This window comes from Copidosoma floridanum, unplaced genomic scaffold, assembly GCF_036245765.1.
Source record: "Copidosoma floridanum isolate Cflo_tuat_1 unplaced genomic scaffold, Cflo_Japanese_pri ptg000012l, whole genome shotgun sequence".
Lineage (NCBI taxonomy): Eukaryota > Metazoa > Arthropoda > Insecta > Hymenoptera > Encyrtidae > Copidosoma > Copidosoma floridanum.
The window spans coordinates 1,650,868-1,678,104 of NW_028321889.1; the positions used below are offsets into that span (position 1 = coordinate 1,650,868).

The window sequence follows — 27,237 nt, forward strand, 5'->3', positions numbered from 1 at the left end:
TATGCATGAGAAAAACTAAAGTGGTTTTAATATATTTTAGCAAGTTTTTTCATTATTATTATTATTATTATTTATGATAGGTAATAAAAAAAAAGGTAATGTAAGTAAGACACGTTAAGTCACTCCTAAAATAATTATTTTTTGTACATTGAATGCATTTTTTATGAAACGTAACAAAAATACGTACAACTCGCGAAGCCCGTCAATGTTACAATCAATGCTTCTTATTCAAATATGCAAATGCCGGATGACCTTCAATCTGGAAGGAATGATGTCATGCACCCGATCTCTTAAATTCTGACTTTTACCTGTTCTCTAACATCATCCATTGCTGTATTATGTATTTCCTTATAAAATAAAACAAATCTTCAGTAATATTTATGTGTATGTATGTACTTACCACAACACGAGACATATAGGGTATGAGGATCACGATATCTATTTCTTCAATAATGATTTTACGATTGACGTGTAATTCAATAGAAAAATTCTCTACAAAACTAAAAGGATGTTTCAAAGATTCAACGATTTTTTCCTTTTGATTTTATCAATCAAGTTTATTTTTTTAAACAATTTAAGAAATTGTCAGGCATATACGTACTTACAATTTCATTTGTCACACCGCAATCTCACAATCATATTGTATACATAGTTAATATTTTAGATAATGTCCCCCAACTAATTACTAAATAACATTTTTATCAAATTTCGTTAAATTTTACGACATTGCATTTCTAAAATTTTTTACACTAATAATTCCATTGATACAACATTAAAATTTATTACCAACGACGAATATTACGTAAGAAAATGATCTTATTTTTGTACTGATTGGAACTTAGCGGTTATACAGAGGACAGTATAATGGGCGCACGATGTATATAACTTTTTTTTTATATCATCATAATATTATGTGCGATTAAAAACGATCGTTCGTTTTCATTATTTTGTTTGTTTTTCCAATATGTGAACGCGATTTGTTCGAAAAGCAACAGTACATATAAAAAAAGTCATTTTTTACGAAATAGATATTAGGCAAAGTTCCTCCCTAAAGTTTTGAGAACAGAGGATCTTTCTTTATAGACGATTTATATGCACAGTATCAACAATACTTATGTTTGAACGATTTCGGAGTCTTTCATTTCAATTCAACAATGATTCGGGTAAATCTGCAAAAGGTAACGTCTGATAATGGTTAAACAACGTTTTGTTTTTGTTCTCACCGAGTATGATGCAAACATGGACTACCTCTCACTCATTTTTAAATTTCAATATTTATATAAAAAAATGATTGAAACTCATTTAAAATAAAATATTTTCCGTGATAAAGTATTCAAAAAAGTTAAGAATAAAGGAAACGTAATCTTACAACATGTACACACCGTATTTGATAAGAAAAAAAAAAATAAACACTTAAGTAAAGCCAAGTATCACATAACAAATTATTTTCCCTTAGATCAAATCAATGTGCACTTTTATGTTTCTTAACGTGTAACTTGAAAAAAAATTACAAACCTCTCATTTTCGTGAAAAAACTACAGAGAAGTTTTTTTTTAATGCACGACTGTACATTTCACTGGTGTTTATATTATACAAATCTTTTACAGCATCACACACATTTTTATATTTTTAGTTAATAATTTTGTTTCTTTTATTTATTTTCTACATAAATTACTGTACATTCTACCCTACCCTGATTCTCGCGCCTATTGTAAATAATACTCCTTTCTCTCATTCCATCGTATGCTTCGTGATATTATTACGCAGAATGAGCTAACGTAATTAAGTAACTAAAAAAAAAAAAAAAAAACGATAGATCTTGGATTTGTGTCATGATTGGTCAGCATTAATACTTATTAGTTACAAGGAATGATTCATTGTAATTTTTACAATTAAAAAAAATATCATGTCCTATAAGTCATAATATTTGTAGATCTCACTGTAAGTCGATATAAAAATTCGATTTCGTCTGTATCAATAATCGATTGCAAATGCACATTAGTACAATACAGCACGAAATAAAATTTATTACTCATCTTAATTCAATTTTTCTTAAAAAATGAATGTTTAGACCATGGATAAGAAAGCAAATCAATCTTTTTAGAGTTCAACATTTACCATGTACGTGAATAGCTGTCATATCTTATTTGATATTGTCCGCGTGAGTATAGACTTATGATTTATACAACTGTATGTACATGTTTTTACGTTATACAAACTGCATGTAAAATACATATTTCTTCTCATGGATAAAACTTTTTCTGAAGACATAGTTTTTATCATTATTTGGATCCGTTTCTAAAACACTACTTGAACCTGTATGTACAAAACACGTGTTACTATGCTCTTTTATCAAAAAGTAGTGCATGCTATAAAATGAGGGTCTTCAAAACTAAACATACGTTGTTTCAATGTCCAAACCCGTAGTCTATTAAAATTGAGTGAAGTATTTCGCGTGACTACAATGCTCTAGTTAGTTTTTTTCTTCTTATCCATTTCATCCTAACATTTACGTAAGTACAAAATAACTAATATTCACGATTTTAAGATGAAAAGTTAGTTTACGAAAAGTTTATGAAAAAGAGTAAAAAAAAAAAAAATGTATATATGTATATTACAGAAAGTAAAAATTGAACAAAAAAAAAAATCATTCTTTGATGGGTTTTTGTTATAGATTGGGTTCAAGCACACTTTTATCACTAATGTTGAGAGTTCATAAAAACTTGTAGATATGTATGTTTACACGATTTTTCATGAAAGCGGCAAATGATGTTCAATTATTTTCGTAGAATTATTTTACAACGGAAAAAAGGAAATTGGAAAACTTCATTTTTTTCTACAACGTAATCGCTCGTTAAAAGTTATCACTTGGCGTATTAGACACTTAAATTACTACTTAAATTCGAGTACACCTATCTGATCTCACGGCCGGTCAACACTCTGTGTTTTATCCGCGTTCGCGTGAACATTTTGCTGTTGTTGCAAAATGTCCGTTACCATCTGCATCGGTTGACTGTCACACGATTTCGTCGGATCACCCATGCTTGGATCCATGGGTTGAACCGTCGTTAGTGTGCTCCACCAGTTTGAGAAGGCGCCTTTCGCCTGCGATAGCGCTCCTCCTGTTGTGAACAAAATTTCGTAGTCGCGAGACTAATAGCATTTTATTCACGAACAAAAAAAACACGACACACGCTAAAGTTATGCATACAACAAATACAGAAGCACATTTATATCGTTTTGCTTATTAAAAAAAAATGTTTTTAAAAAGCACAAATAGATTAAGTTTTTGATTCTTACCAACTGCTTTTCCTGTGGTAGCTACGGCACGTCCCGTTGATGCCATGGCCTGATTAAATTTTCTTCCACCTTCAGTATTTTGCATTGTACTGAACATAATAATAATAATAATAATAATAATAATAATAATAATAATAATAATAATAATAACAGTAACATATCTAACCATTGTATGGAAAAAAGGTAGCAATATAAGAAAGTAAACTTACTGAGATAGTCGCAGTTTCATATCCTGTACAGAAAGCTGACCAGCAAATGGGTGTCCAGGCTCGACACAGTTGATCTCGGCGTTATTCAAATTAGCCCACATCTTGTAATTGTTAGTAGCTTGCCACGCGCTCATAAAAGCTGAGTTGTAGTGGTCAGTTTGACGAGCGTCCTGTTGTAGCGATGTCCTCAACAAGCAGAGCAGATAGACGCGGAACTGCGTGCGGATCCACTCGTCGCCACCTTCCCACCCAACGCCGTCGAAAAAGTTGTCTTTCTTCGGTTCAGACACATGACGAACCACATAGTCGGCGAACCTTAGATCCTCAGTCGTCAGGTGTAGCAGACGACGAAGTTCTGGATCGTTTGCTTCTATTCGCGCACTTTCCACCTCGACCAAGACGTCGATTAATTGTTTCTTTTGTTTGAACAGAACATTAGTCGCTCCTACAACGTAGCCTCTAACGTTAACGTCGCTTAACAAATCTAGGTATGGCAGTGACAGATATGGCAGGCACAGATAGCCCTGCAACAAAAAAGAAAAAAAAAAATCTCATGATTATTAATGTTTTTGTGGACGAGAAGGAAACTCGAGTCTGTAATTAAATATTCATCCTGTACCTTTGTAAAAAGACTAAGAGGCATACCGCAGAGCTCTGGATCTATATTCGCGATTTGAGTCAAGCTACTGGTAACACGAGCTTCGGTAAGCGCGTCACTGCTCATGTCTCTTGGCAAATTGTTATCGGCATCGGCACTGCCCGCATTGTTTATCGCGGTTACACTATGTACTCGGTGCACCGTTTCGTTCGAACCTTTTTGTTCATTACCTGAGAAAACTTCGGAACACTCGTCAGTCGACAGCTCAAAATTAATACTCTTGCCTTCCATCGTTTCGACTGCTTTATTGTCGTTCAGACAGTACGGATTTCCATTAGGTTTCTTGTTATTCGGTGTCGCATCTAAGACTATATTTTGTATATTTAATTCTGATGTATTTACTTGACGTGAATTGAAGTCAAAATTGTGCATGAACCCGTCTTCTTCGAAATTTGGTATAGGAGACATTGGTCTTGACGGCCTGAAGCATCGATTTGGATGTAATAAAATTGAATGTCACGACAAAGGGTAAAGTAACAAGAGATCGAAATAAAAAAAAATAAATATGAATAATGATTCATTTATGGTACCTAATGCAAGCAGCCTGTTGTAATCCAGTTTCGATCATGCCAGGAAACAACGATAGCAATGTGAGTATGGCCGAACACAAAGGCTGCACAGGTGATTGATAAAAAACTACTTTCCTTTCAAGAAGCAAGAGTTTGAACAACAGCAAAGCTTTGTGACGGAATTGTAATATAAATTCTCTAGCTGATAAGCCTGTAACAGATTAATTGTGTATTTATATTTCTTTTTTATTTTGACAAGGCACAAAAATAATTACCAATAAAAACTTGTGGTGGCATTTGGCTTTCACCGCTCATGCAGGAGTTCAAGTGTACATATGTTTCCTCTAGCAAGGATACTTTACTGAAATCTCCTTCATCAAAGTAGGCGTGTGTTATCAGAGCCATTTTTACTTGAATGTGTCCATAAAGAGGCATCTTGCTCAAAACGCATACAGACTTTTGTACTGTTCCCCTTGTTATGTCTGATGTGCGATTCACTAGTTTCTATACACATGGAGAAAACAAAAAAAAATTAAGTCACTATAAGTATATACATATGAACAATGAGTTTTTATATTTTTTTATTGGAGATAGAGTGTCAAGTGTGAGTCATCAGTGATGCAGAACTTAAGAAGTATCGTTAAAATGTATACAGAATTTTTCGTTTAAACATTGGTTTTTTTTTATTTACCTCTACAGGTATTTGTTTGAAACATGAGACTCCATAAACCGTTTGATTAGGATCGTTGAGACTAGGCAAATGAAAATAAACTGTATCTTCGTCGTAATTATGAGATCCATCTGGTAAAGCTAAGGTTGGCAAATACTTCCACCCAATCGGACATTCATTTGGTGCATCAGGGACCAGTGGAGGAAAAGAATACTCCACCTACATTAACAAATGTACTCTTTTAGATACGCATTGAAAAAAAAAGTAATACTACTTCATGTGTACACATACAATCTATAACACTAATAAAAGAACAAAGTAATGTTCAACGACGCAATTAATCAATAAATCCATTTGGTATTGATTAAAAAAAAAAAAAAAAATATCTCTAACAAAAATTGAAATTATTGTTCAATACGAAATTTTTACTGTGATCTGCTCAACAATCACGTAAGGCATGAAAATAACATTTTAGCTATCTTTAAAAGTCCTGGATACCTGACACCCTTTCTTATGGTGGAAGCCCACGACGATGACGTGCAAAATCGGCCCACCAGACTCAGCCATTGTATCCAGCTTCGTCCTCCAGCTTCTCTTGCAACTTTTCTCGACTACAGCAATACTTCAGACCCTTTTCCGCCCAAGCGCTCCTCGCTCTTTTTCCTTGCAACAACAAAAGCACCAACACCTCGGGTACAGCGTTCAGCAGTAGCAGACTAAGAGCGCTGCTTCTCCTGGACCTCTCCTCCGCTTCATGGAGGAGAGGAAAATAGAGTTCATGTATATATACGCACACCCACGCGCGCACCGACAATATGTAATTGTTTTGCAGATTCAAGATGTACCGCAGCGGAGAAAATTTAATTATGATGATGATGATGACGCGAATTTACTACTGTATACTTACTCACTCCGGAGACTCTCCACACACAGCCCGGACGCGATAGCAGACGAACTGACATGCGCGCCGCCGAACGTAAAGGGACTTTTTAACTCAAAATCAGCCACGCGAGGTGGCGCTGATTGTAAAGTAACCGATAAGCTTACAGTCCGCAGGCTATAAGTATACGTCCTTAACCGCCTTTTTCACTAACGTTTAGAATAATGATTGAGACAATCAATGATTGTATCATGAGTTTTTGTATAAAGTTCAATTTATACAAATAAGTTGGTAAATATAGGCACACATGATTAATATTTAAACATTTTAAGCTGTATAAATATATAACATAGATTCCAAATATGCATTATTACCGCTGGAATATGCTAACAAAACCAAATATCCGTCTTTCTCACCCAGCAAAATAATAGGTATCTGTATAATCCTGTATCAATTTATTGCACACATGCGAAATGTTCAATGACAGTAAACAATGACATAATTTCAAACTTTACTTTTAACTCTTCATTTCACACGTAATTTTACAATGCAATTGATAAATTATTATTCATACAAAAGTATTAATATTCTTATAGGAGGTCGATTTTCAGGCAAAAGATTATTTGTAAACTTGCCGTAAACAGCACAGCCAATGTCAACTTTTTATTTTCTATCTACACAACTAGTTGCGGCTGGTTTTAGCGTTTCAGATTTCTAAACTAAAACTAAAAAGTGGCCCTAAAATTCTGAAGGAAAGCTTTAGATATTTTAGGCCCTAGAGCCATGTTGTCAATTATAAACCAGCCGCAACTTATTTGACAGATACAAAATGAAAATTCAACATTTTCTGTGCTGTTTGCGGCAAGTTTACAATTTATCTATTACTCGAAAGTATAAATATATAGAAGGTCAATATTCGTATAAAACATACACTGCAAACTTGCCGCAAGTAGCACAAACATCGTTAATTATTTATTTTGTATCTATTTCAAGAGTTGCGGCTGGTTTATAAGTGACTAAATGGCTCTAGGGCTAAGCTGCCTAAAGCTCTCCTTCAGAATTTCAGAAGCAATTTTTGGCCAAAAAAATCACTACCGCTAGATGGCGCTGATCCTAATGATTATAACTACTTGTAGTAGAGCCATTTAATCAATTATAAACCAGCCGCAACTAATTTCGTAGATACAAAATAAATAATTAACGATGTTTGTGCTACTTGCGGCAAGTTTGCAGTGTATGTTTTATACGAATATCAACCTCATATATATTTATACTTTTGGGTAATAGATGAATTGTAAACTTGACGCAAACAGTGCAAACAACGTTAACTTTTTATTTTATATTTATAAAATTAGTTGCGGCTGGTTTATAAGTAATTAAATGGCTCTAGGGCTAAGCTGCCTAAAGCTCTCTTTCAGAATTTCAGAAGCAATTTTTGGCCAAAAAAATCACTACCGCTAGATGGCGCTGATCCAAATGATTATTACTACTTGTAGTAGAGCCATTTGATCAATTATAAACCAGCCGCAACTAATTTCGTAGATACAAAATGAATAGTTAAAGATAATTGTGCTGCTTGCGGCAAGTTTGCAGTGTATGTTTTATACGAATATCAACCTCATATATATTTATACTTTTGGGTAATAGATAAATTGTAAACTTGACGCAAACAGTGCAAACAACGTTAACTTTTTATTTTATATCTACGAAATTAGTTGCGGCTGGTTTATAATTGATTAAATGGCTCTACTATAAGTAGTTATAATCATTAGGATCAGCGCCATCTAGCGGTCGTGATTTTTTTGGCCAAAAATTGCTTCTGAAATTCTGAAGGAGAGCTTTGGGCAGCATAGCCCTAGAGCCATTTAGTCACTTATAAACCAGCCGCAACTCTTGAAATAGATACAAAATAAATAATTAACGATGTTTGTGCTACTTGCGGCAAGTTTGCAGTGTATGTTTTACACCAATATCGACCTCCCTTATATTTACACTTTTGGGTAATAGATAAATTGTAAACTTGCCGCAAACATCACAATCATCGTTGATTATTTATTTTGTATCTATTTCAATAGCTGCGGCTGGTTTATAAGTGACTAAATGGCTCTAGGGCTATGCTGCCCAAAGCTCTCCTTCAGAATTTCAGAAGCAATTTTTGGCCAAAAAAATCACGACCGCTAGATGGCGCTGATCCTAATGATTATAACTATACTTATACTAGAGCCATGTTGTCAATTATAAACCAGCCGCAACTTATTTGACAGATACAAAATGAAAATTCAACATTTTCTGTGCTGTTTGCGGCAAGTTTACAATTTATCTATTACTCGAAAGTATAAATATATAGGAGGTCAATATTCGTATAAAACATACACTGCAAACTTGCCGCAAGTAGCACAAACATCGTTAATTATTTATTTTGTATCTATTTCAAGAGTTGCGGCTGGTTTATAAGTGACTAAATGGCTCTAGGGCTATGCTGCCCAAAGCTCTCCTTCAGAATTTCAGAAGCAATTTTTGGCCAAAAAAATCACGACCGCTAGATGGCGCTGATCCTAATGATTATAACTACTTATAGTAGAGCCATTTAATCAATTATAAACCAGCCGCAACTAATTTCGTAGATACAAAATAAATAATTAACGATGTTTGTGCTACTTGCGGCAAGTTTGCAGTGTATGTTTTATACGAATATCAACCTCATATATATTTATACTTTTGGGTAATAGATGAATTGTAAACTTGACGCAAACAGTGCAAACAACGTTAACTTTTTATTTTATATTTATGAAATTAGTTGCGGCTGGTTTATAAGTAATTAAATGGCTCTAGGGCTAAGCTGCCTAAAGCTCTCTTTCAGAATTTCAGAAGCAATTTTTGGCCAAAAAAATCACTACCGCTAGATGGCGCTGATCCAAATGATTATTACTACTTGTAGTAGAGCCATTTGATCAATTATAAACCAGCCGCAACTAATTTCGTAGATACAAAATGAATAGTTAAAGATAATTGTGCTGCTTGCGGCAAGTTTGCAGTGTATGTTTTATACGAATATCAACCTCATATATATTTATACTTTTGGGTAATAGATAAATTGTAAACTTGACGCAAACAGTGCAAACAACGTTAACTTTTTATTTTATATCTACGAAATTAGTTGCGGCTGGTTTATAATTGATTAAATGGCTCTACTATAAGTAGTTATAATCATTAGGATCAGCGCCATCTAGCGGTCGTGATTTTTTTGGCCAAAAATTGCTTCTGAAATTCTGAAGGAGAGCTTTGGGCAGCATAGCCCTAGAGCCATTTAGTCACTTATAAACCAGCCGCAACTCTTGAAATAGATACAAAATAAATAATTAACGATGTTTGTGCTACTTGCGGCAAGTTTGCAGTGTATGTTTTACACCAATATCGACCTCCCTTATATTTACACTTTTGGGTAATAGATAAATTGTAAACTTGCCGCAAACATCACAATCATCGTTGATTATTTATTTTGTATCTATTTCAATAGCTGCGGCTGGTTTATAAGTGACTAAATGGCTCTAGGGCTATGCTGCCCAAAGCTCTCCTTCAGAATTTCAGAAGCAATTTTTGGCCAAAAAAATCACGACCGCTAGATGGCGCTGATCCTAATGATTATAACTATACTTATACTAGAGCCATGTTGTCAATTATAAACCAGCCGCAACTTATTTGACAGATACAAAATGAAAATTCAACATTTTCTGTGCTGTTTGCGGCAAGTTTACAATTTATCTATTACTCGAAAGTATAAATATATAGGAGGTCAATATTCGTATAAAACATACACTGCAAACTTGCCGCAAGTAGCACAAACATCGTTAATTATTTATTTTGTATCTATTTCAAGAGTTGCGGCTGGTTTATAAGTGACTAAATGGCTCTAGGGCTATGCTGCCCAAAGCTCTCCTTCAGAATTTCAGAAGCAATTTTTGGCCAAAAAAATCACGACCGCTAGATGGCGCTGATCCTAATGATTATAACTACTTATAGTAGAGCCATTTAATCAATTATAAACCAGCCGCAACTAATTTCGTAGATACAAAATGAATAGTTAAAGATAATTGTGCTGCTTGCGGCAAGTTTGCAGTGTATGTTTTATACGAATATCAACCTCATATATATTTATACTTTTGGGTAATAGATAAATTGTAAACTTGCCGCAAACAGCACAGAAAATATTGAATTTTCATTTTGTATCTGTCAAATAAGTTGCGGCTGGTTTATAATTGACAACATGACTCTAGTATAAGTATAGTAATAATCATTTGGATCAGCGCCATCTAGCGGTAGTGATTTTTTTGGCCAAAAATTGCTTCTGAAATTCTGAAAGAGAGCTTGAGGCAGCTTAGCCCTAGAGCCATTTAATTACTTATAAACCAGCCGCAACTAATTTCATAAATATAAAATAAAAAGTTAACGTTGTTTGCACTGTTTGCGTCAAGTTTACAATTCATCTATTACCCAAAAGTATAAATATATATGAGGTTGATATTCGTATAAAACATACACTGCAAACTTGCCGCAAGCAGCACAATTATCTTTAACTATTCATTTTGTATCTACGAAATTAGTTGCGGCTGGTTTATAATTGATTAAATGGCTCTACTATAAGTAGTTATAATCATTAGGATCAGCGCCATCTAGCGGTCGTGATTTTTTTGGCCAAAAATTGCTTCTGAAATTCTGAAGGAGAGCTTTGGGCAGCATAGCCCTAGAGCCATTGAGTCACTTATAAACCAGCCGCAACTCTTGAAATAGATACAAAATAAATAATTAACGATGTTTGTGCTACTTGCGGCAAGTTTGCAGTGTATGTTTTATACGAATATTGACCTCCTATATATTTATACTTTCGAGTAATAGATAAATTGTAAACTTGCCGCAAACAGCACAGAAAATGTTGAATTTTCATTTTGTATCTGTCAAATAAGTTGCGGCTGGTTTATAATTGACAACATGGCTCTAGGGCCTAAAATATCTAAAGCTTTCCTTCAGAATTTTAGGGCCACTTTTTAGTTTAGAAATCTGAAACGCTAAAACCAGCCGCAACTAGTCGTGTAGATAGAAAATAAAAAGTTGACACTGGCTGTGCTGTTTACGGCAAGTTTACAAATAATCTTTTGCCTGAAAATCGATCTCCTATAAGAATATTTATACTTTTGTATGAATAATAATTTATCAATTGCATTGTAAAATTACGTGTGAAATGAAGAGTTAAAAGTAAAGTTTGAAATTATGTCATTGTTTACTGTCATTGAACATTTCGCATGTGTGCAATAAATTGATACAGGATTATACAGATACCTATTATTTTGCTGGGTGAGAAAGACGGATATTTGGTTTTGTTAGCATATTCCAGCGGTAATAATGCATATTTGGAATCTATGTTATATATTTATACAGCTTAAAATGTTTAAATATTAATCATGTGTGCCTATATTTACCAACTTATTTGTATAAATTGAACTTTATACAAAAACTCATGATACAATCATTGATTGTCTCAGTCATTATTCTAAACGTTAGTGAAAAAGGCGGTTAAGGACGTATACTTAGCCTGCGGACTATGGGTGTATTCCGCAAATGCTGCCAGCAGTTAAGTTACGTAGGTCGTGGTAACGCCGCATGGTCGGGCGGCGCTAGCGTCAACCTGTACTAACTGTCGGTGGGTTCCGCATGTCAACAAACTTTGATATTTTTTACTGTTTTCGCTCCCATGCCATCTGATATTTCGGAGTTTGTTGACATGCGGAACCCACCGACAGTTAGTACAGGTTGACGCTAGCGCTACCCGACCATGCGGCGTTACCACGACCTACGTAACTTAACTGCTGGCAGCATTTGCGGAATACACCCATTAACAACTAACTTCGATATTGCAGTTAGCATCTTATGTCAATACTTGAGTTATTTATCTTGTATCGCGTCTGTAACCGCATAAGTTTATTGGTTCCATGCCTAAGTTCCATACAACAACAACAACAACAACAACAACAACACTACGTCACTACACAACAATAATAAACGGAACCATATCACAATCAGTAAAACCACTCTGCTATCAGTCACCAGTGCCTGAGCCCTGACGTGCTTATAATTAGTGTATTACGTATTCGTAAATCCTACTTATCTTTTTACTATTGAATCGAAACAAGGAAAGCTACTCTTTGCCAAATTGCCGACATAAAATAAGTCGACGCCCTGACATCTGCAAGAAAAAGGGGGACATGAGCGTAATAGCTTGCGTTTTTTTTCGTCTTCCGCAGTTTGACAAGTTGATCAAAAGACTGATAACGGAGTGTCAATAAAGGAACTTTCATAATAAGTACGGCAAGAGGATGTCGGAGTATGGCAGACTTCTCTCTCACCTCGATGATGTAAGTTGTTGCACACACAACTGTTTATTTACATTCTTCTAAATTATGCTGGGAAAGAGATAAAGAGCTCTGGAAATTAACCTGCTGCTGGTTATTTTTTATATTGGCACTCTGCACTCAGGTGGTTCATACTTTCAGATTGATTTATTTGGCTTCTGTAACATCCGAGGGAACAGTGTCAGTCTTTTTGAAGAAATTACTTCTACTCTCCTTGTTGCATAAACAATTTTTTATCTGCTTTTATTTTCTCCTTTTACTGCTTAACAAGTGATTGAACTGCATGCCTAATCTATCATTGTTTATTTTTAATTTAGACCATATCGACTGAGGAGGATTTGCCAGGTTCGTCCCTTAGTTTCAGCATCGGAGATAATTCTGTGCATGTGAAAGAAAAACCTAAGCCAATGCTCGAGCCACCCAAAGAACCAGATCCACCCCCAGTTGCTCAGAAGAAAGACCAGTGGTGGCTGAAGAAGCCAGCTCCACTAGTAGATAAAGACAGTAATAAAAAAGAGGTGTTAAAAAAGGACAAATCACCAGTGCTGACTTGTAGTGCTACTTCTTCCATGCAAGAATTTTTAGATAAAGAGAAAATGTGCAAGGTATGCATGTAATTTGATTAATTTTTATATTTTTGACCTTCAGATTTAAGACATATTTCTCACATTCAGAATGCAGAAGAGAAAGACAAACATGATAAATTACAAGATTTACTATCTTCAGTAGCATCCGACAAGTATCATTCGGAATCAGGAAGTGAGTTTTAATGATATTTAATTAAAATAGTGATGATACTTATCTATTTACATAAATATTTTGCACAACACAGATGCCACTGATGATGAAATAGGAAGTATTTTAGAAGAAATGAGTAAGATAGCTGGAGCCATGAGCCCAATAGCAGAAAATATCAAATCTAGGACTATTAACGAAATTTTATCAGATGAACAGTCTGTAGAAGAGCTGATACAAGAAGCTGAGAAATTAGTGCAACAGAATAACAATGAAGTTCTTGAAAAAGTGCTCACAACTACAACTGTTGACATTTCTGACAACGTTTCCTTAGAGGGCTTGACTAAGGTCAAAGAATTCGAAGAAAATATATTTCAAATGATAGATCGGCAGGTGAATGAAAAAATAAGTGAAACACCCGAGAAAAAAACAAGTGCCAATCTTTTCGTTCCAGTAGCAGCCAAAAAATTAGATTCCCCACAGAAAAAATTTGACGACCAAATAGTCGAGGTATCCAGTAATTCTGACGTGGACGAGCCTATAGAAAAACATTCTATTTCAGAAAATATTAGCGATGAAAAAAAAGCAAAGGAGGGGAAAGAAAATTTGAAAAAAGAGATCACTGACGTTGACAAAGACTTTTTTGATGACTTGATCAAGAAAACGAAAGAGAGCGTTGAACAGCTGTCTTCCCGCAGTTCGAGTATTGCAGATCAAGAAGATTTTACAAATTTTCTGAAGCTTTTACAAGAGCAAAGTGACAAAGAACCCAAAAGAGAATTGACCAAAACCACGTCGTTAAATTTAATCGTGGATCAATTCGACCCGCTAAAAGAGAGTCCTGAAAAAAAAGAAAATCAAGAAAAGGAACTTAGAACCGATGTTAGGGTTTTATCACTTGATTTAGGTGAATGTATGCGACGAACGCCGAGCAGGAATTCCAGTAGAGCCTCTTCCAAGAGGAACAGCGTGAGTTCCAGAAGTTGTGCCATCGAAGCTAAAAAAGTCGTGAGTGACAATACTGAGCTGTACACGGTCAGTCTCACCCCGAGACTGGAGCTCTTTGCTGATGCCATTCCAAAACTATTGGCCGAAAAATCTAACGAGGAAAAGAGAGAAATGGAAAAATCAAAGAGTGAAAACGAGGCTAGTCCAAAATCGGGCGATAACGAGGACTTTAGTTTTAAGAATCTAAAATCTCTCAAGCAATCGGTGGAACACGGGGAAGTCCTTCAAGAGAAAAAAACTGTCATAAATGTAAGGGATTATCAAGAAAGTGTAGATTTTGATAATTCAGAGGACGCGAATGACTTTAACTCCCTGCGGTTCAACACGACTTACACGGAAACCAGAAAAAGCAGCGATCATCTTAAAACCGAACGAGTTATCAGTGCTCCAGAAAATCGTTATGTAAGGGGCCAAGCCACCATTGGAAAATCCCGAAGTTATGATCAGCTTTCGAAGAATTTGAGTAAAACCGTGGAAACGAAAAAACCAGCGCCTTTTATACCGCAGAGGAAACCTCTCGTACCAAAGCCAAAAGTCCAACCGAAAACTACTATCAAGCCAATACCCAAAACAAGACCAACCACCTCGAAAATGAGAAAAGAACCCTTGAAGCGTAAGTTTTTCTTTCATGGATAAAACATTCTTTTAACTCTTAGTCTATTATTAAGTATATTTTTTATTTTTCAGCTTACCAAACCGATTTTTCCTTTAATGTCAGAGGAAATCAAATAAAGTACGAAGAAACACCGAAAGTCTCTTTTGGTGGGGGAGATTGGAAAGGTCTGAGTGGTGTGGACATGTTGGAGATGCTATACCAAGAAGAGAGAGAGAGATTTTTGCATATGAAATCGGAACTAGATGCCGAAATAGAAACTTACAAGTGCAAACTGAGAGACGTCCAGATGTTACACGAACAGGAAATGTTTTCCCTCAAAAAACAAAACATCCTACTCAAAGCGAAATTAGATGAGCTGACGCAGATGAACAAAAAGGCAGTAGAAGCAAAATCGAAATACGATCCGAAAATCATGACCATGCAAAAGGAGTTGGAAAAGCAGGAAAACTTTATAATAGCTTATGAATCGGAAAATAAGAAACTGGTGCTGGAAATAAAACGATTACAAGGCGAATTGAAGTCGGCAGAACAACAGAAGCCGAAAATAATTGTCGCCAATAGTACCAACAAGCAAGAAGTGCAAGAGAAATGGAAAGATTTACAAGAAGAGAACGTTAAGTACAATATCGAAGTGTCGGACTTGAGACAGAAAAACAGCGAACTCTCACTCAAGTGCGAGGACGCGACGCAACAGAACTTGCTTCTACAAGAAGAATTAGAAATGATAAAAGACCAGTTGCGGGCAAAGAACGACTTTATAACAGATAGATTGCAGACAATGACGACGAACGAATTGGAGTTACGAAAGGAAGTAGAGGATCTTAAAGTGGATCTACATTCAAAGACTGAACAGCTAAAGTTAATCAAAGTTGATTACGATAGGTTTCAGCAGAGCGTGGAGCCTTTGGAGAGGGAGCTTGTGGACTTGAGATCAAAGTGTACGCTTTACCAAGAAAAATTACAGGTGAAAGAATTTTTTTTAATTTTTTTTTCATTTGTTTTTTCGCCGAACGTGTGAAAAAATTAACATAATTTTTAAATTCACAGGTTGCGAAAAATAATTGCGAACGCGAGAAGCAATTGACGCAAAAGCTAAAGGATCAGGTGATTTTGGACAACAAAAACATCATGGATCTGAACCGACAAGTACGCGAAATGGAGCGCATTCTCAAGCGAAAAAATCCAGACTCTGTATCAGCATTGATTCTCACCGCCAACTCTGAAAATGAAAAGCTCAATGTCGAGAAAGTAAAATTCCTAGAGGACCGAATCGCCTTCTTGGAATGTGAAATAAGGAGTAAAGAGGACGTGGCGCAAGCCAAACTGTTGGACATACAAAAAAAGTTCACAGACATGAAAGACAAGTACTCGACGCAGGTCTTGGAACTGGAGCAAAAGATGAAAACGTCCCCCAGGGAGAAGAAAGCGTACAGCGAGGCTGGCACGCAAACGATGCATCAAAACTTGGAAAGTAGAAACTCCGAGCCGAATTTGTCCGAAAAATTGAATGGTAACAAGATTGGTCTAAAGTCGCAGAATCTTAAAGAGGACATTCATCTAATTGCCACTATTCGAGGCTTGAAGATTGAACTTACCAACAAGGACAAAATCATTGCAAAAGTGAACAAAGATCTTCAAGAGATGCAAAAGACGAACCGGAAGTTGCAGAAGGAGCGAGAAAAATTGCTAAACGAGCGCAAAACTCTGGAGAAGGCGAACAAAATCATGACATCGTCCGACTCGAAACTTACGAGCTTGAAGATGGCGGAAGGCGATTCGAATTCGAATTTTTACCACAACGGCCCCTTGGCTAATGGAAAGAGATCATCGTCCATGCAGAAGTTGTACGATCAGACGCAAATTTCTGATAATGTCGATACGAATAACAAAGTCAAGAAATTAACGACTGAAAATGAAGTGCTTAAAGAGGAGGTGAGTAGGCTGAATAAAGATTTTATGGCACTGAAAAACAAAAGGTTGCAAGATTTGAATCTACTACAAGAAGAACATGAAAAAGAGATCGATCTTATCGTCAAAGAGTATAATATTAACGTAGGAGACACTAAAGCTCTTAAATTACAGGTACGTTTATATTTTCAATAAAGATTTCTTATACAATTATTTTTTCTTACAATTGATAATTTTTGTATCATTGAAGGGTCAAGTCAATTCACAAATGGCCATGATATCTCATTTGAAGCAGCAAATAGAAAAATTGCAAGATTATAAGGAACAAATTATTATTTTGAAAGCAGAAAGAGACCACCTGGAAAGCAAGAACAGACAGCTCAATGACAAAGTACAATATCTCTCGACTCCCGTGAGTAGTTTTTTTTACCATATAATATAAATTTGAAAATACGTACCGTTTGACAGCGTCTGAAAAATATTCACAATAATAATAAAATCCTACAGAGCTCACAACAGCTGCAACTGCTGCAGGATAAGATATCGATACTCCAGCAGCGACACGAGACTCGTGAGCTCAGTTTACAAAAGCTTGTAAGAGATTTGCTTCGTAGCCGGAGTCAAGGCTGCAGGGACTGTAAGAATACCGTAAGCGTCGGGGATAAAGACGCTCAGAAACTTTGTTACTTCCGCCAGGAGCTCGACAACATTCTTGGTACTCTACAGGATCTCACGAGTCCCTGAAATTGTAACTCTGACGAGGGACACTCGAAGGTACAAATATTTTAAATAATGTTTTACCAGTCGCGCGCGGACCGCATTGACAAGGACTGGGACATTTTTTTAATGAATTTTTCAAGCGCATCGTCTTGACGATTTTTCACGGCTTCTCGTTGCCACTGTCGCGAATCATTCTCTTGTAACATTCCAATGTAAGAAAACGTTCGATTGTACATAACGATCGTACGAGCGAACAAGACAAACGCGTGTGTCGATCATATCGATTTATATAAATGTATATTTGTGTAATGATTGTTGCATTGTGATAAAATTTACAAAGCCGTCGCAAATAAGGATCTCGATCTGCATTAATAGCGCTGAGCATTTCCAAGACTTTTCTTTCTTTCTTTTATTTATTTATTTATTTTTTTTTTTTTACTACTTATTGTAAATAGCTTTTAAATCTAATATATATTCTTGTACAGGGAGCCGGAAGTTTTTTTTATCTTAAACTATATGATTGTGTATTAAATTTAATATGCAAAAAATAATTGTTGATATAGAAAGTGAAAATATTAGGCCAAAGAAATTTTTTTTTTTTTTTGCAGAAAGGTTAAGGTTTAATTAATCAATTGTTAAACGTTAAAGTCAGGGTCAGTAAAATTTCATAAAATTTCTGATTTCCGGTTGACGTGAAACATCTCGTTTGTAACCTTTTTATAAGCAATTTTTCTTTGATCTTTTCTTTTCTGAGCCGTTAATTGAGATTTTTTCATCGAGTCTTTTAATTAGCTAAGCCTGTAGGCTACACTTGATAATAATTATTTTTTAGTAATTTTGTTAGACTGAGATCGTAAATATTTTACTTATGTGTAGTTTCCAAATGACCATTAAAAGTATTTCATTTATGTAAAAAAATAAGTTAAATTGATGTTAGTTTTTTTTTCAATCTATGAGGAAAAAAAAATTTGTAGTTAGTATTAATTTTTTAAATCAAAACCTAATTGATTAAAAAAAATACAGCTTGTCTCCCCCAATATTTTGATGTAAAATTTTCGTAAACTCTTGCCAAAAGTACTTTATTCTTCCATTCCAAAAGAGATTCTGATAAACAAAAGACAATTTTTTTTTTTTACCGAAAAAAGCTAGTATTAAGCTTACTCAACAATCTCTCACTTTTGTAAAATTATATTTATAGATTTCCATTATTTCGTAAGATTGTATTAATTAGCTGATTAGTTGTATCAGTCTGATTGACTTATGTACACGCGCTAAGCCGTAGATCTAAATTTTTGTTTGATAATTAAAGTACGGTAATTTTACAAACAAAGCTAATGTAGCCTGAATTATCGAGCTGCTCCACATGCGATTCGAGAATGAGTTAAAAAAACAAACGGAAATCAACTCGAATCACTGCCAAAACAAACAAAAACGTGCTCTCTTTCCTTCCAAAGATAAAAATCGTACGAATAAATAATATAAACATATATTTTTTTTCTAATAGAAAAACTTGAAACTCAAAATTTCGCTTGTACATATAATAAAATGCTGTTTGTTTGTCGACTTGAGCGAGATGACGAGTCGAAAGAAGTTTAGTTTTATAAGTAATTACTAGTAGAAAAAGTAATCGATCAACGAAGTATTAATCGTAAATTGTTCTAGTTTTACGTGTAGCTCTTTTCCTGTTATTAATAGCAAGTACAAATCTTTTTGTCGAATGAACATTATTATTACTATTATTATTAGTTTTTTAGTAAATAATGAAATGGGTCAATTTATACCTGTAACTTATTCAAATCACACAATGCAAAATTCAAATGTTGAAAAAATGTAGTAAACGTTAATGGCGCATCCATCGAGCACGTCGCACAAAAAGTAAATTTTTTTGTAAGCGTTAAGCTTTAAGCCACTCGGCTCTCGATATTTATTATACATTCAAAAATTAATGATAATTTTAATAAAAACTGTACCTTTTTTTTGAATCAGCCGTTGTCTCTTTTGCAGTCCTTCATTGCCATTGTTAATTTTTAATTATAGACATACATGTTAATAAACTTCAAGGAGCAAGGTTGGAATTACATCCAAACAAAACTTTATTCAAGGTAAAAAGGAATGTTACAGAATTGCATAAAAAAATAGTTGGAAATTCGTTCGTAAAATACATAAATATATATATATATATATATACATATAAGGGTAAAAAGTACCTAATAACTGCGGGTTCTCAAATAAATACGAGGTTTATTATTTTCAATAATATAAATCGTACAAAGTTTTTTTTTTTTAATTCCAGCAAGGTGTATTATTTAGCAATAAACAAAGAAAATTGTAATTGACGAGTCTAAATATATTGAAAATTAAATTTAAAAAATGCAATTTTGCGTATACTTGTAGTGTTTATCTTAAAACTTTATCTTCGAAAGTTACTTTACAAACGGAAAAATTTGGTAAGAGAGGTACATGAAAAAAAAAGCAACAATCTTAACTTTCAAACAGAATAAACGGAGATGAAAGAAATTTTTAGACACGGTTGTGCAGCTTTTCTCACATAAATTACTTAAAAAATTAACATTTACTATTTGTTGTTTTGAATTTTCCTCATTTTTATGCAACCCACACCCTTCGTGTATAAATAATGCATCTGCAGTATGTACGAGTCCCGGTAAACAGAGGCCCTTCAGTAGTTGGTAACAATCCGCAGTATCAGGTGCCGCATAGTTTCTTTTACATGCAATTTTTTTTTATTTTCTATGAAAATCAAAAGTTTTCGTTATTTTTTATTCACATGTATAGTCACGTACTAATTTTACCTCGCGGTAATTATGTTATTAACCCCTATACATATATTTTTTTTGCCGATCCCTGCACAAACTTATTTCGTAAAGTAATATCCTGCGACCCTTACACATATACATTACGTATGTCTAATCCTACGTAAAATATATACTCACTCACGTTATTCCCCCTACAGAAATGTAAAAACATTTATACTAATGTGTGTAACTTGGGCTAGTAATTAGCCACTGTAAGGTAACTAACTCTTTTCTTTTTTTTTTTTTTTCTTTTTTTTTTTTTTTTTTTTTTTTTTTCTCCCCTAAAGAAACTAAAGCTAATATATAATAAAATAATCCTGAAATCCCACCCTTATTGTCCACAATGATAATATAAATACAGCGAAACCCTGTCAATCGAGCATACAGCAATAACAACAACAGCGACAACAAGAACAAAAACACCGTGGATGAAAAAAAGTCCTTCACAGAGTTGGCGCGTGTTTGCGGCTGACGTGGGCCAACAAGGTGCACTTGCGTGTGAAACCACAGTGGCAAAAGTTGCAGTAGTAACTGGGTCCCTTGTCGCATCCGAACCTTTGATGCTGGCGGAGGTACTTTATGTCCTTGTAGAGCTTGGCGCAACGCGTGCACTGGTAATGCAGAGTCGACGAGCACCTGCAGCACTCTTTGCTCGATTTGCGGGGAAAATAGTCGACCGTACTGTTGCACTTTGAACAGTAGGCCGTCACGGGATCCGTACCTGGACGAGAAAAGTACAAAAGTTTTAGTTTTTTTTTTTTTTTTTTTTTTTTTTTCATTAATGTTTGAGAAAACGCAAAACAAAAATTGTTACCTGGAGGCGATGCGTCGAACAAGAGCTCGTTTTCTGGGTAGTACACCGACTCGTCCTTGATGTAAGTCTGATAGGAGCCTAGGTTCACGCGCCGCACTGCAACACAGATTGTTATTATCATTCATTGATTTTTACCGAACGGACCAAAATAAAAGGTGGTGTGCGTACAGGGCAGTTGGGTGAGATGCGAAAGCATTGGTTCTGTTTTTTTTTTTTTTTTTCTTTTTTTTCTTTCTCTAAATTATGATGATTGACGTGTTGAAACATACCTTGCTTAAGTTTAAGTGGTAAAGTTTTGCCTTTCCATGTATACAGGGGAGAGCGGGGCAAGAGTACCAACTACGACAAAAAAAAGAGGTACCTTCCGGTAAAATTTTCAAATGACAAACCGCTCGCAAAATGTAGCAAGTATGAAAAAAAAAAAAAAAAAAAAAAAATTTGACGTAATCGTACCGCCTGGCTCTCCCCCTCTATAGATTTGCGGGGTAAAATACAACAAAAAAACGCAGAAATTTTGAAAACTCGTGTTTATTCATCTGACAATGGAACATCGAGACACGGAAATACCGAAACACGTATGTATTGTTATGACATAAATGAATAAGTAATAAGTACAGGTGTACGAAATAAAAGGTGGTTCATGTATCTTGGGGCTCATAATCCTTGGCCTCTTATTTCCCCGGAAGGACCATCACAAGCGAGGAGCCACCGTTGAAAGCCTCGGTCGGTGGCTTGCTCTCCTTGGCCCCGTGGTTGTGGAGGACGTGGCGCGTCAGGTAATCCGGTCTCTTGGTCCTGAAGTCGCACGACTCCCGGTCGCAGTGGTAATCGAGCCCGCGTCCACAGTACTTGTAATGATTCAGCATGTGGGTCCGGAACTTGTAAAACTTGGGACAATTCGGACACTTGTGCTCCTTGGCCTCGGTCTGGCTGTGCCTCGCCCGCAGATGGACCTCGAGATTCGGCTTGAGGTAAGTCTTGAAGTCGCAGTGGGCGCACTGTAAACTCGGCAACTTTTGGCACTGGAAGCGAACGTGGGTGCGCATCGTCCGTACCGATTGGTACTCCTTGGCGCAGGTGGCGCACCTGTACCAGAGTTTAGACCCGCATGCCCGGCAATCGGCCGTCCTGCGCTCGCCCGGCTGGCAAACCACGTAGTTCTCGGCCGTGTCGCAACTCAAGCAGCACACGAGCATCTGGCCCGGCTTGATCGGGCTCACCGGTCTCAGGGGATAACACGTCTCGAGGTGCTTCATCATCAAGTACCTCCACCGGTGGAGCTTGTCGCACCTGGGACACGGGTAGATGCCCGGTTCCCCGTGAACGCGCTCCTCGTGTATGGCCAGGTTCTCCCGGGATTTTGTGCCGAAGGCGCAATCGGGACAAAAGAGCCGTGTTTCCATTTTGCAGGAGCGCCGGTGCTGAAGGAGCTCGCCGGGCGTGGCGCACAGTTGGTTGCACTTGCGGCACTGGTGGAGCTTGTGGTTGGCCGGCCGGCAGTCGCGGGCCAGGTGTTGGCCGAGGAACTTGCGGTCCTTGGTCTTGAAGGTGCAGTGGGCGCAGAAGAAGCGCCGTTCCAGCTTGCACGCGGTGCTCTGGTGTTGGTGCAGGGTTTCCGCCTTGTTCAGGATGTGACCGCACTTGCGGCACTTTTGCCGCCCGTAGTAAGTCAGCAAGTGGTTGGGATAGCCTTTTCTCTTTCGCTTCGGACGCACCGGTGGCGCTGACGCCGGGGTCTTTGGGCCGTTGGCGAAGGTCGCGCTCCTCTCGTCCTCGCCGCCGTTGTTCAGATCTGTTGGTGGAATCGATCAGCTTTGTCGAATCGTGCGGTATATAGGTACAATGCATATACAATACGAGATGTGGCAAAAGGGTCGGGGCTTACCCAGGGGGTCGTCGGCCGTTAGTTCGTACACGTCGAGCTCGTCATCGAAGCTGTCGTACTCGTCTTCTTTCACGAATACCGACTGTGGTCGCGAATCTTCTCCTCCTTCGTCCGAGGAACCTTCGAAACCTGTAAAAAAATTAATAAATAAATGAAAAGGAACAAGAAAAAAAAAAAAAGACGCATCGTTGAAGTAGCTTTTTTTTTTTTGGGGGGGGGGGGTATTGGAAATGCGGTGAAAAAAAAAAGAGCTAAAAGTACTCGATCGTTCGTAACGTATACATGTATAAGTGGATGCAAATGGTAACATCTTTGGAATCAATGAATTTGAGCATTAATGAATCGTGAGACGGGACGAGTGTATGTTCATTGGACGTAAGTCTGAGGGGAAAATAACACAAACACTTTCGTTTTGGTAAATGCTTTTATTTAAGACCTTACTTGTGTAACAATATTGTTTTGTCAGTAGGTAAAATCTTACATGGTTGTGAGCGAAGTGACTCGACAAAACTTGACAATTTTTACACAAACATCACTGTATATTTTACCTGTTGGAATTTTTGTACTATTTACAATATTTGTCATACTAATTTACAATAAAAATGCATGAATATACATGTACGTTTTGGCAAGTTGCGGTGACAATACACATTGTGGGTATAAAACATTTTAATGTCTCTAAAATTAACTAGAAAAACTTTAACAAAGTAACACACTGCCCATTTGTAAGGCAAAAACCTTGGCACTAAAAACAAATTTAACAATTATATAATACAAAATAGAATACAGTTATCACACACTTCATTAAATAATATTCCACCCATATTAAAAACCAAAATCAGTTTTTATCTTTTAATTTTAGCTCATCTTTTTTTTTTTTCTTTCGAAACATTGACATTATTCTCGCATACACTGTATTTAATAACATCGCGTAAAATATACGACTATTTTGGATGAGCGAACATTTGGGTTATTGCCGATTTTACATTAATGGTTATTAATAAAAAACAAAAATTTATTTTTAAAATACGCATACCTCAAAAAACACAAAAAAAACAAGTCAATAAAATGATACTTACGATAAAAAAAAAAAAAAAAAAAGAAAAAGATGGACCGTTTTCATCTGCTCTCGCGCCGCTTTTGCCGCCGCCTAAGCTTCCTACATTTTTTCTTGTGTCTCAGCACCTTTCCGCATTTCGGACGAGGCGTTCGTCCACCGGACAAGCGAACGCGCCCGACGTGCTGGACGAGATTACCCTTGAGCTACTCACGGAGCTTTTCACGCTGTTTTGCACGAATCCCGAGGTGTGCCTGCAAACCCGCCTGGATACCTATAGGGTGCAAAATTTTGAGAATATCGGTATGATCGCGCGGTTTTTCCTTTCTTTCCCCCCCCTCCAAGGACAGGTGAACTAAAGTACCTGGCGCGCCCAAGGCTGCTTCCGTGTTAATCAATTGGTTGACGATTGTTTCTTACTTGACCAAAATATCGCGGCTATCGGTGCTTCCTGAAAGGATACATACGTCGATCGTCAGTCTTCCTTTTGGCAAAGGATAATTATTGGGCGCTTTGAGGGTAAAAGTTGTTAAAATCTGATTTTTTTTTTTTTTTCATTTTTATATGAGCTGTAAGTTTAGTGCGTGCAGATGCGGTAACAATTATTCAATTTTATTCAAAACAAAACAAACGAACAATCGTCGCCCATTAACTGATATCATATTTTTCGACAATCAGATTTTTATTCGAATTTTTCTGAGGAATATAACCAAAAAAAATCATTAATTCAAGTTTCTAGTGAATGAACGGCTGATTTTTGGAGTGTTAGAATAATTATGGCAGGTTAAAAAAAAAATCTTAATCGTACTTTTTTTTTTTTTTTGACGGGCGACGATATATTTTTTTTTTATCTTATTTTTTTGATAATTATGAAACCAATATAAGTATTGAAAAAAAATCTTTTGGATAAAATTATTGTTAAAGTTAACACGAGAGGATTATTAAAAAAAAAAAAAAAAAAAAAAAAAAAAAGGGCAGGTAAGGTTCGATAAATGAGTAGTCACATTTGTTTTAGACTTTTTTTTTGTTTATTCGCTTTAAATATAAATTATACAAAAGTATTCATTAATAAATTCTTTCATGTAAAATTACTGAATCTTCTGTTTAAAAAAAAAAAAAAAAGTAAAAATAATGTAAAAAGCGCGTCTGGATATAATTATGATTACATCGATCGATTAAAATAAGAGTACAAAGTGTCCTAGTGGTATTAAATACTTTATTCATTTCGTTTAAAAAAATAAATGAGTGGCACTTAGTCTATTAAAGTCGCAGGTCACAATGTCATTTGCGTAACGGGTGGGTTTCTGTAAAACCTTTATGAAAACTGTAGCGCTTTATCTATACGCGAGTCATGTGTACATTTGCTTCTCTTAAATTATACGTTTATATTTATGCGAAGTGAGATTAAAAACATGGCACTTTACGGTTGAGATTATTACTGAATCTCGCGTAACTTTCTGCGTTTACAAAAAATGCGATCGGTATAAAAAGATTATTATTAATAATAATAATAATAATTAAAACTATAAACAGATAGTCTATTGCAGTCTATGAGTAGTAATAATAATTATAGGTATATTACGTATGCGTTCGGTACAGGAACATAAGACAGGAATAGTATCACGTATTTATATTAAAACAAAACCTTTCAAGTCTCAGCGAGCATATACGATAAGTTTAGTTTGATGGCATACATGCAAGATACTTGTAGGAACTTGAAAAAAATTATGCGATAAAAATTATGGAGGATGGTTTGCATGTTTATAAAGTTGAAATCACAACCAAATTTTTAATTCACCTTCAAGAAAAAAAAGACAGTTATTACGATGTTAAAATAATATACTTATTTTAGTTCAATTCATAAAAAAGTTTAGAACCATACATCTAGCGACTATGAAGCGGAAGATAAATACATTCATCGTTTAAAAAAAATCTATTATCGGCTTTACAGTTTTCATAAAGATTGTAGTTTTGGGCTGTTTTTCGTTCATTTATACACATATTTATTTACACTGTTGAAAATAAAAAAACTGATGTCCTTAGCATTGTAAAATACGTATAAGACCACTTGATGAAATACAAGATTTCGATCGCAATAAAATCTCTGTCACTTTTTCCTCTCTCAAACGCTTACTTGGCGTGCACATTTTCAATAATTGGAAGTACATTTTAATCAAGGCAGTACATTTACTCACAAGGCTTACATACTAAGTTTACTCGAATATACATTTATAAGGCACTTAATAATATTTATAAACAAAAAAATGCTAGCTACATTGTGTATGTAAATACACGTTTGCATGAGTCGCAGGTGTAAAAAAAAAAAAAAAATTGTTTTGGAAAATTATAAATATCTTGTATACCAAATTTTAACGCAGCGTATATAAACTGCAAATAATGTTACCAAATATATTGTGAGCTCTTTAGAGTCTGTTTGAGACTGTAACTTTTTTTCTTTCTTTTATTCAAACTATCACAGTTGCTATTTCATTGTAAATGACTTTTTGGAGGATAAAACTTTTATTTATGTAATTTAAAATTTTTATAATTAGAAAACCACCGAATTTCAACCCCAACTACCTAAATTTTATTTTATTTTTTTTGCTTATGATTTAGTCTGATGATTAATAATAGTTTATAAAGTAAATTTCCTAAGAATTAGGGCGGGGATTATAAATGAAGCGAATTTATTATAATTACCTAATATAAAATTCGAAAAATGCCTTTTGTAGGCCCCTAAAAGAAAATTAAATTTTCAATTCGAATCACTACAAATAATATAAATTCTCGCCAAATCTGATTTTATCAAAGCTTAATTTTTCCAATGGCGTGATTTTTTTTTTTTTTTTTTTTCAAAACAAAAATAACCAAGCAAAATAAAAAAATAAAAACGTCGCAGTTACTTTTGTACTTGGAGTGTTTTATATTTGTTTTAAACAAACTAAATTCACTTAATTAAAAGCTAACTAAGTTGCAACGTTCAATCACACCTTATTTCATTATTGGATCTTGGATCGCAATATTAATCACGGATGCGTATAATTTTATATC

The 27,237-nt window shown here is 35.5% G+C and overlaps 4 protein-coding genes across 6 annotated transcripts; 1 reads left to right on the forward strand and 3 right to left on the reverse strand.

Moving 5' to 3' along the window:
• Window positions 1-592: 592 nt before the first annotated feature.
• On the reverse strand, window positions 593-6,269 carry LOC106646666 (late secretory pathway protein AVL9 homolog). Of its 2 annotated transcripts, none has more exons than XM_014362757.3 (8): window positions 5,845-6,269; window positions 5,368-5,565; window positions 4,952-5,180; window positions 4,698-4,887; window positions 4,129-4,588; window positions 3,510-4,033; window positions 3,301-3,389; window positions 593-3,122 (listed from the first exon to the last, which is right to left on the reverse strand). In XM_014362757.3, exons 1-8 carry the CDS (start codon window positions 5,911-5,913, stop codon window positions 2,923-2,925), a joined length of 1,959 nt encoding a protein of 652 aa, XP_014218243.1. In that variant the 5' UTR covers window positions 5,914-6,269; the 3' UTR covers window positions 593-2,922. The 2 variants fall into 2 exon arrangements, with proteins under 2 accessions (XP_014218243.1, XP_014218244.1); XM_014362758.2 differs by having other exon boundaries at window positions 2,978-3,153.
• A 5,864-nt stretch (window positions 6,270-12,133) lies between these two features.
• On the forward strand, window positions 12,134-19,547 carry LOC106646595 (uncharacterized). Of its 2 annotated transcripts, none has more exons than XM_014362657.2 (8): window positions 12,134-12,633; window positions 12,948-13,235; window positions 13,305-13,389; window positions 13,463-14,986; window positions 15,061-15,953; window positions 16,037-17,071; window positions 17,148-17,309; window positions 17,405-19,547. In XM_014362657.2, exons 1-8 carry the CDS (start codon window positions 12,595-12,597, stop codon window positions 17,639-17,641), a joined length of 4,263 nt encoding a protein of 1,420 aa, XP_014218143.2. In that variant the 5' UTR covers window positions 12,134-12,594; the 3' UTR covers window positions 17,642-19,547. The 2 variants fall into 2 exon arrangements, with proteins under 2 accessions (XP_014218143.2, XP_089446413.1); XM_089590287.1 differs by having other exon boundaries at window positions 13,317-13,389.
• Window positions 19,548-20,728: 1,181 nt separating this feature from the next.
• Window positions 20,729-21,440, reverse strand: LOC111643800 (uncharacterized). Its single transcript, XM_089590451.1, has 3 exons — window positions 21,413-21,440; window positions 21,245-21,340; window positions 20,729-21,151 (listed from the first exon to the last, which is right to left on the reverse strand). Exons 1-3 carry the CDS (start codon window positions 21,438-21,440, stop codon window positions 20,874-20,876), a joined length of 402 nt encoding a protein of 133 aa, XP_089446577.1. The 3' UTR covers window positions 20,729-20,873.
• A 316-nt stretch (window positions 21,441-21,756) lies between these two features.
• LOC106646104 (zinc finger protein 711-like) lies at window positions 21,757-23,714 on the reverse strand. Its single transcript, XM_089590452.1, has 3 exons — window positions 23,678-23,714; window positions 23,130-23,258; window positions 21,757-23,036 (listed from the first exon to the last, which is right to left on the reverse strand). The coding sequence occupies exons 1-3, from the start codon at window positions 23,712-23,714 to the stop codon at window positions 21,916-21,918; spliced, it is 1,287 nt and encodes a 428-aa protein (XP_089446578.1). The 3' UTR covers window positions 21,757-21,915.
• Between the last annotated feature and the right edge of the window lie 3,523 nt (window positions 23,715-27,237).

Bases quoted from the DNA above. Each gene is read 5' to 3' on its own strand.
- LOC106646666 (XM_014362757.3), bottom strand. From the start codon at position 5,913: ATGGCTGAGTCTGGTGGGCCGATTTTGCACGTCATCGTCGTGGGCTTC. The intron at 5,566-5,844 runs GTATCCAGGACT...TTGTTAATGTAG, and splicing joins ACCATAAGAAAGGGTGTCAG to GTGGAGTATTCTTTTCCTCC. The intron at 3,390-3,509 runs GTAAGTTTACTT...TATTATGTTCAG, and splicing joins ATGAAACTGCGACTATCTCA to TACAATGCAAAATACTGAAG.
- LOC106646595 (XM_014362657.2), top strand. From the start codon at position 12,595: ATGTCGGAGTATGGCAGACTTCTCTCTCACCTCGATGAT. The intron at 17,072-17,147 runs GTACGTTTATAT...GTATCATTGAAG, and splicing joins CTAAAGCTCTTAAATTACAG to GGTCAAGTCAATTCACAAAT. The intron at 17,310-17,404 runs GTGAGTAGTTTT...AAAATCCTACAG, and splicing joins TACAATATCTCTCGACTCCC to AGCTCACAACAGCTGCAACT.
- LOC111643800 (XM_089590451.1), bottom strand. From the start codon at position 21,440: ATGCTTTCGCATCTCACCCAACTGCCCT. The intron at 21,341-21,412 runs GTACGCACACCA...TCTGTGTTGCAG, and splicing joins GCATCTCACCCAACTGCCCT to TGCGGCGCGTGAACCTAGGC. The intron at 21,152-21,244 runs GTAACAATTTTT...TTTCTCGTCCAG, and splicing joins GTTCGACGCATCGCCTCCAG to GTACGGATCCCGTGACGGCC.
- LOC106646104 (XM_089590452.1), bottom strand. From the start codon at position 23,714: ATGACAAATATTGTAAATAGTACAAAAATTCCAACAG. The intron at 23,259-23,677 runs GTAAAATATACA...ATTTTTTTACAG, and splicing joins TAGTACAAAAATTCCAACAG to GTTTCGAAGGTTCCTCGGAC. The intron at 23,037-23,129 runs GTAAGCCCCGAC...TTCCACCAACAG, and splicing joins AACGGCCGACGACCCCCTGG to ATCTGAACAACGGCGGCGAG.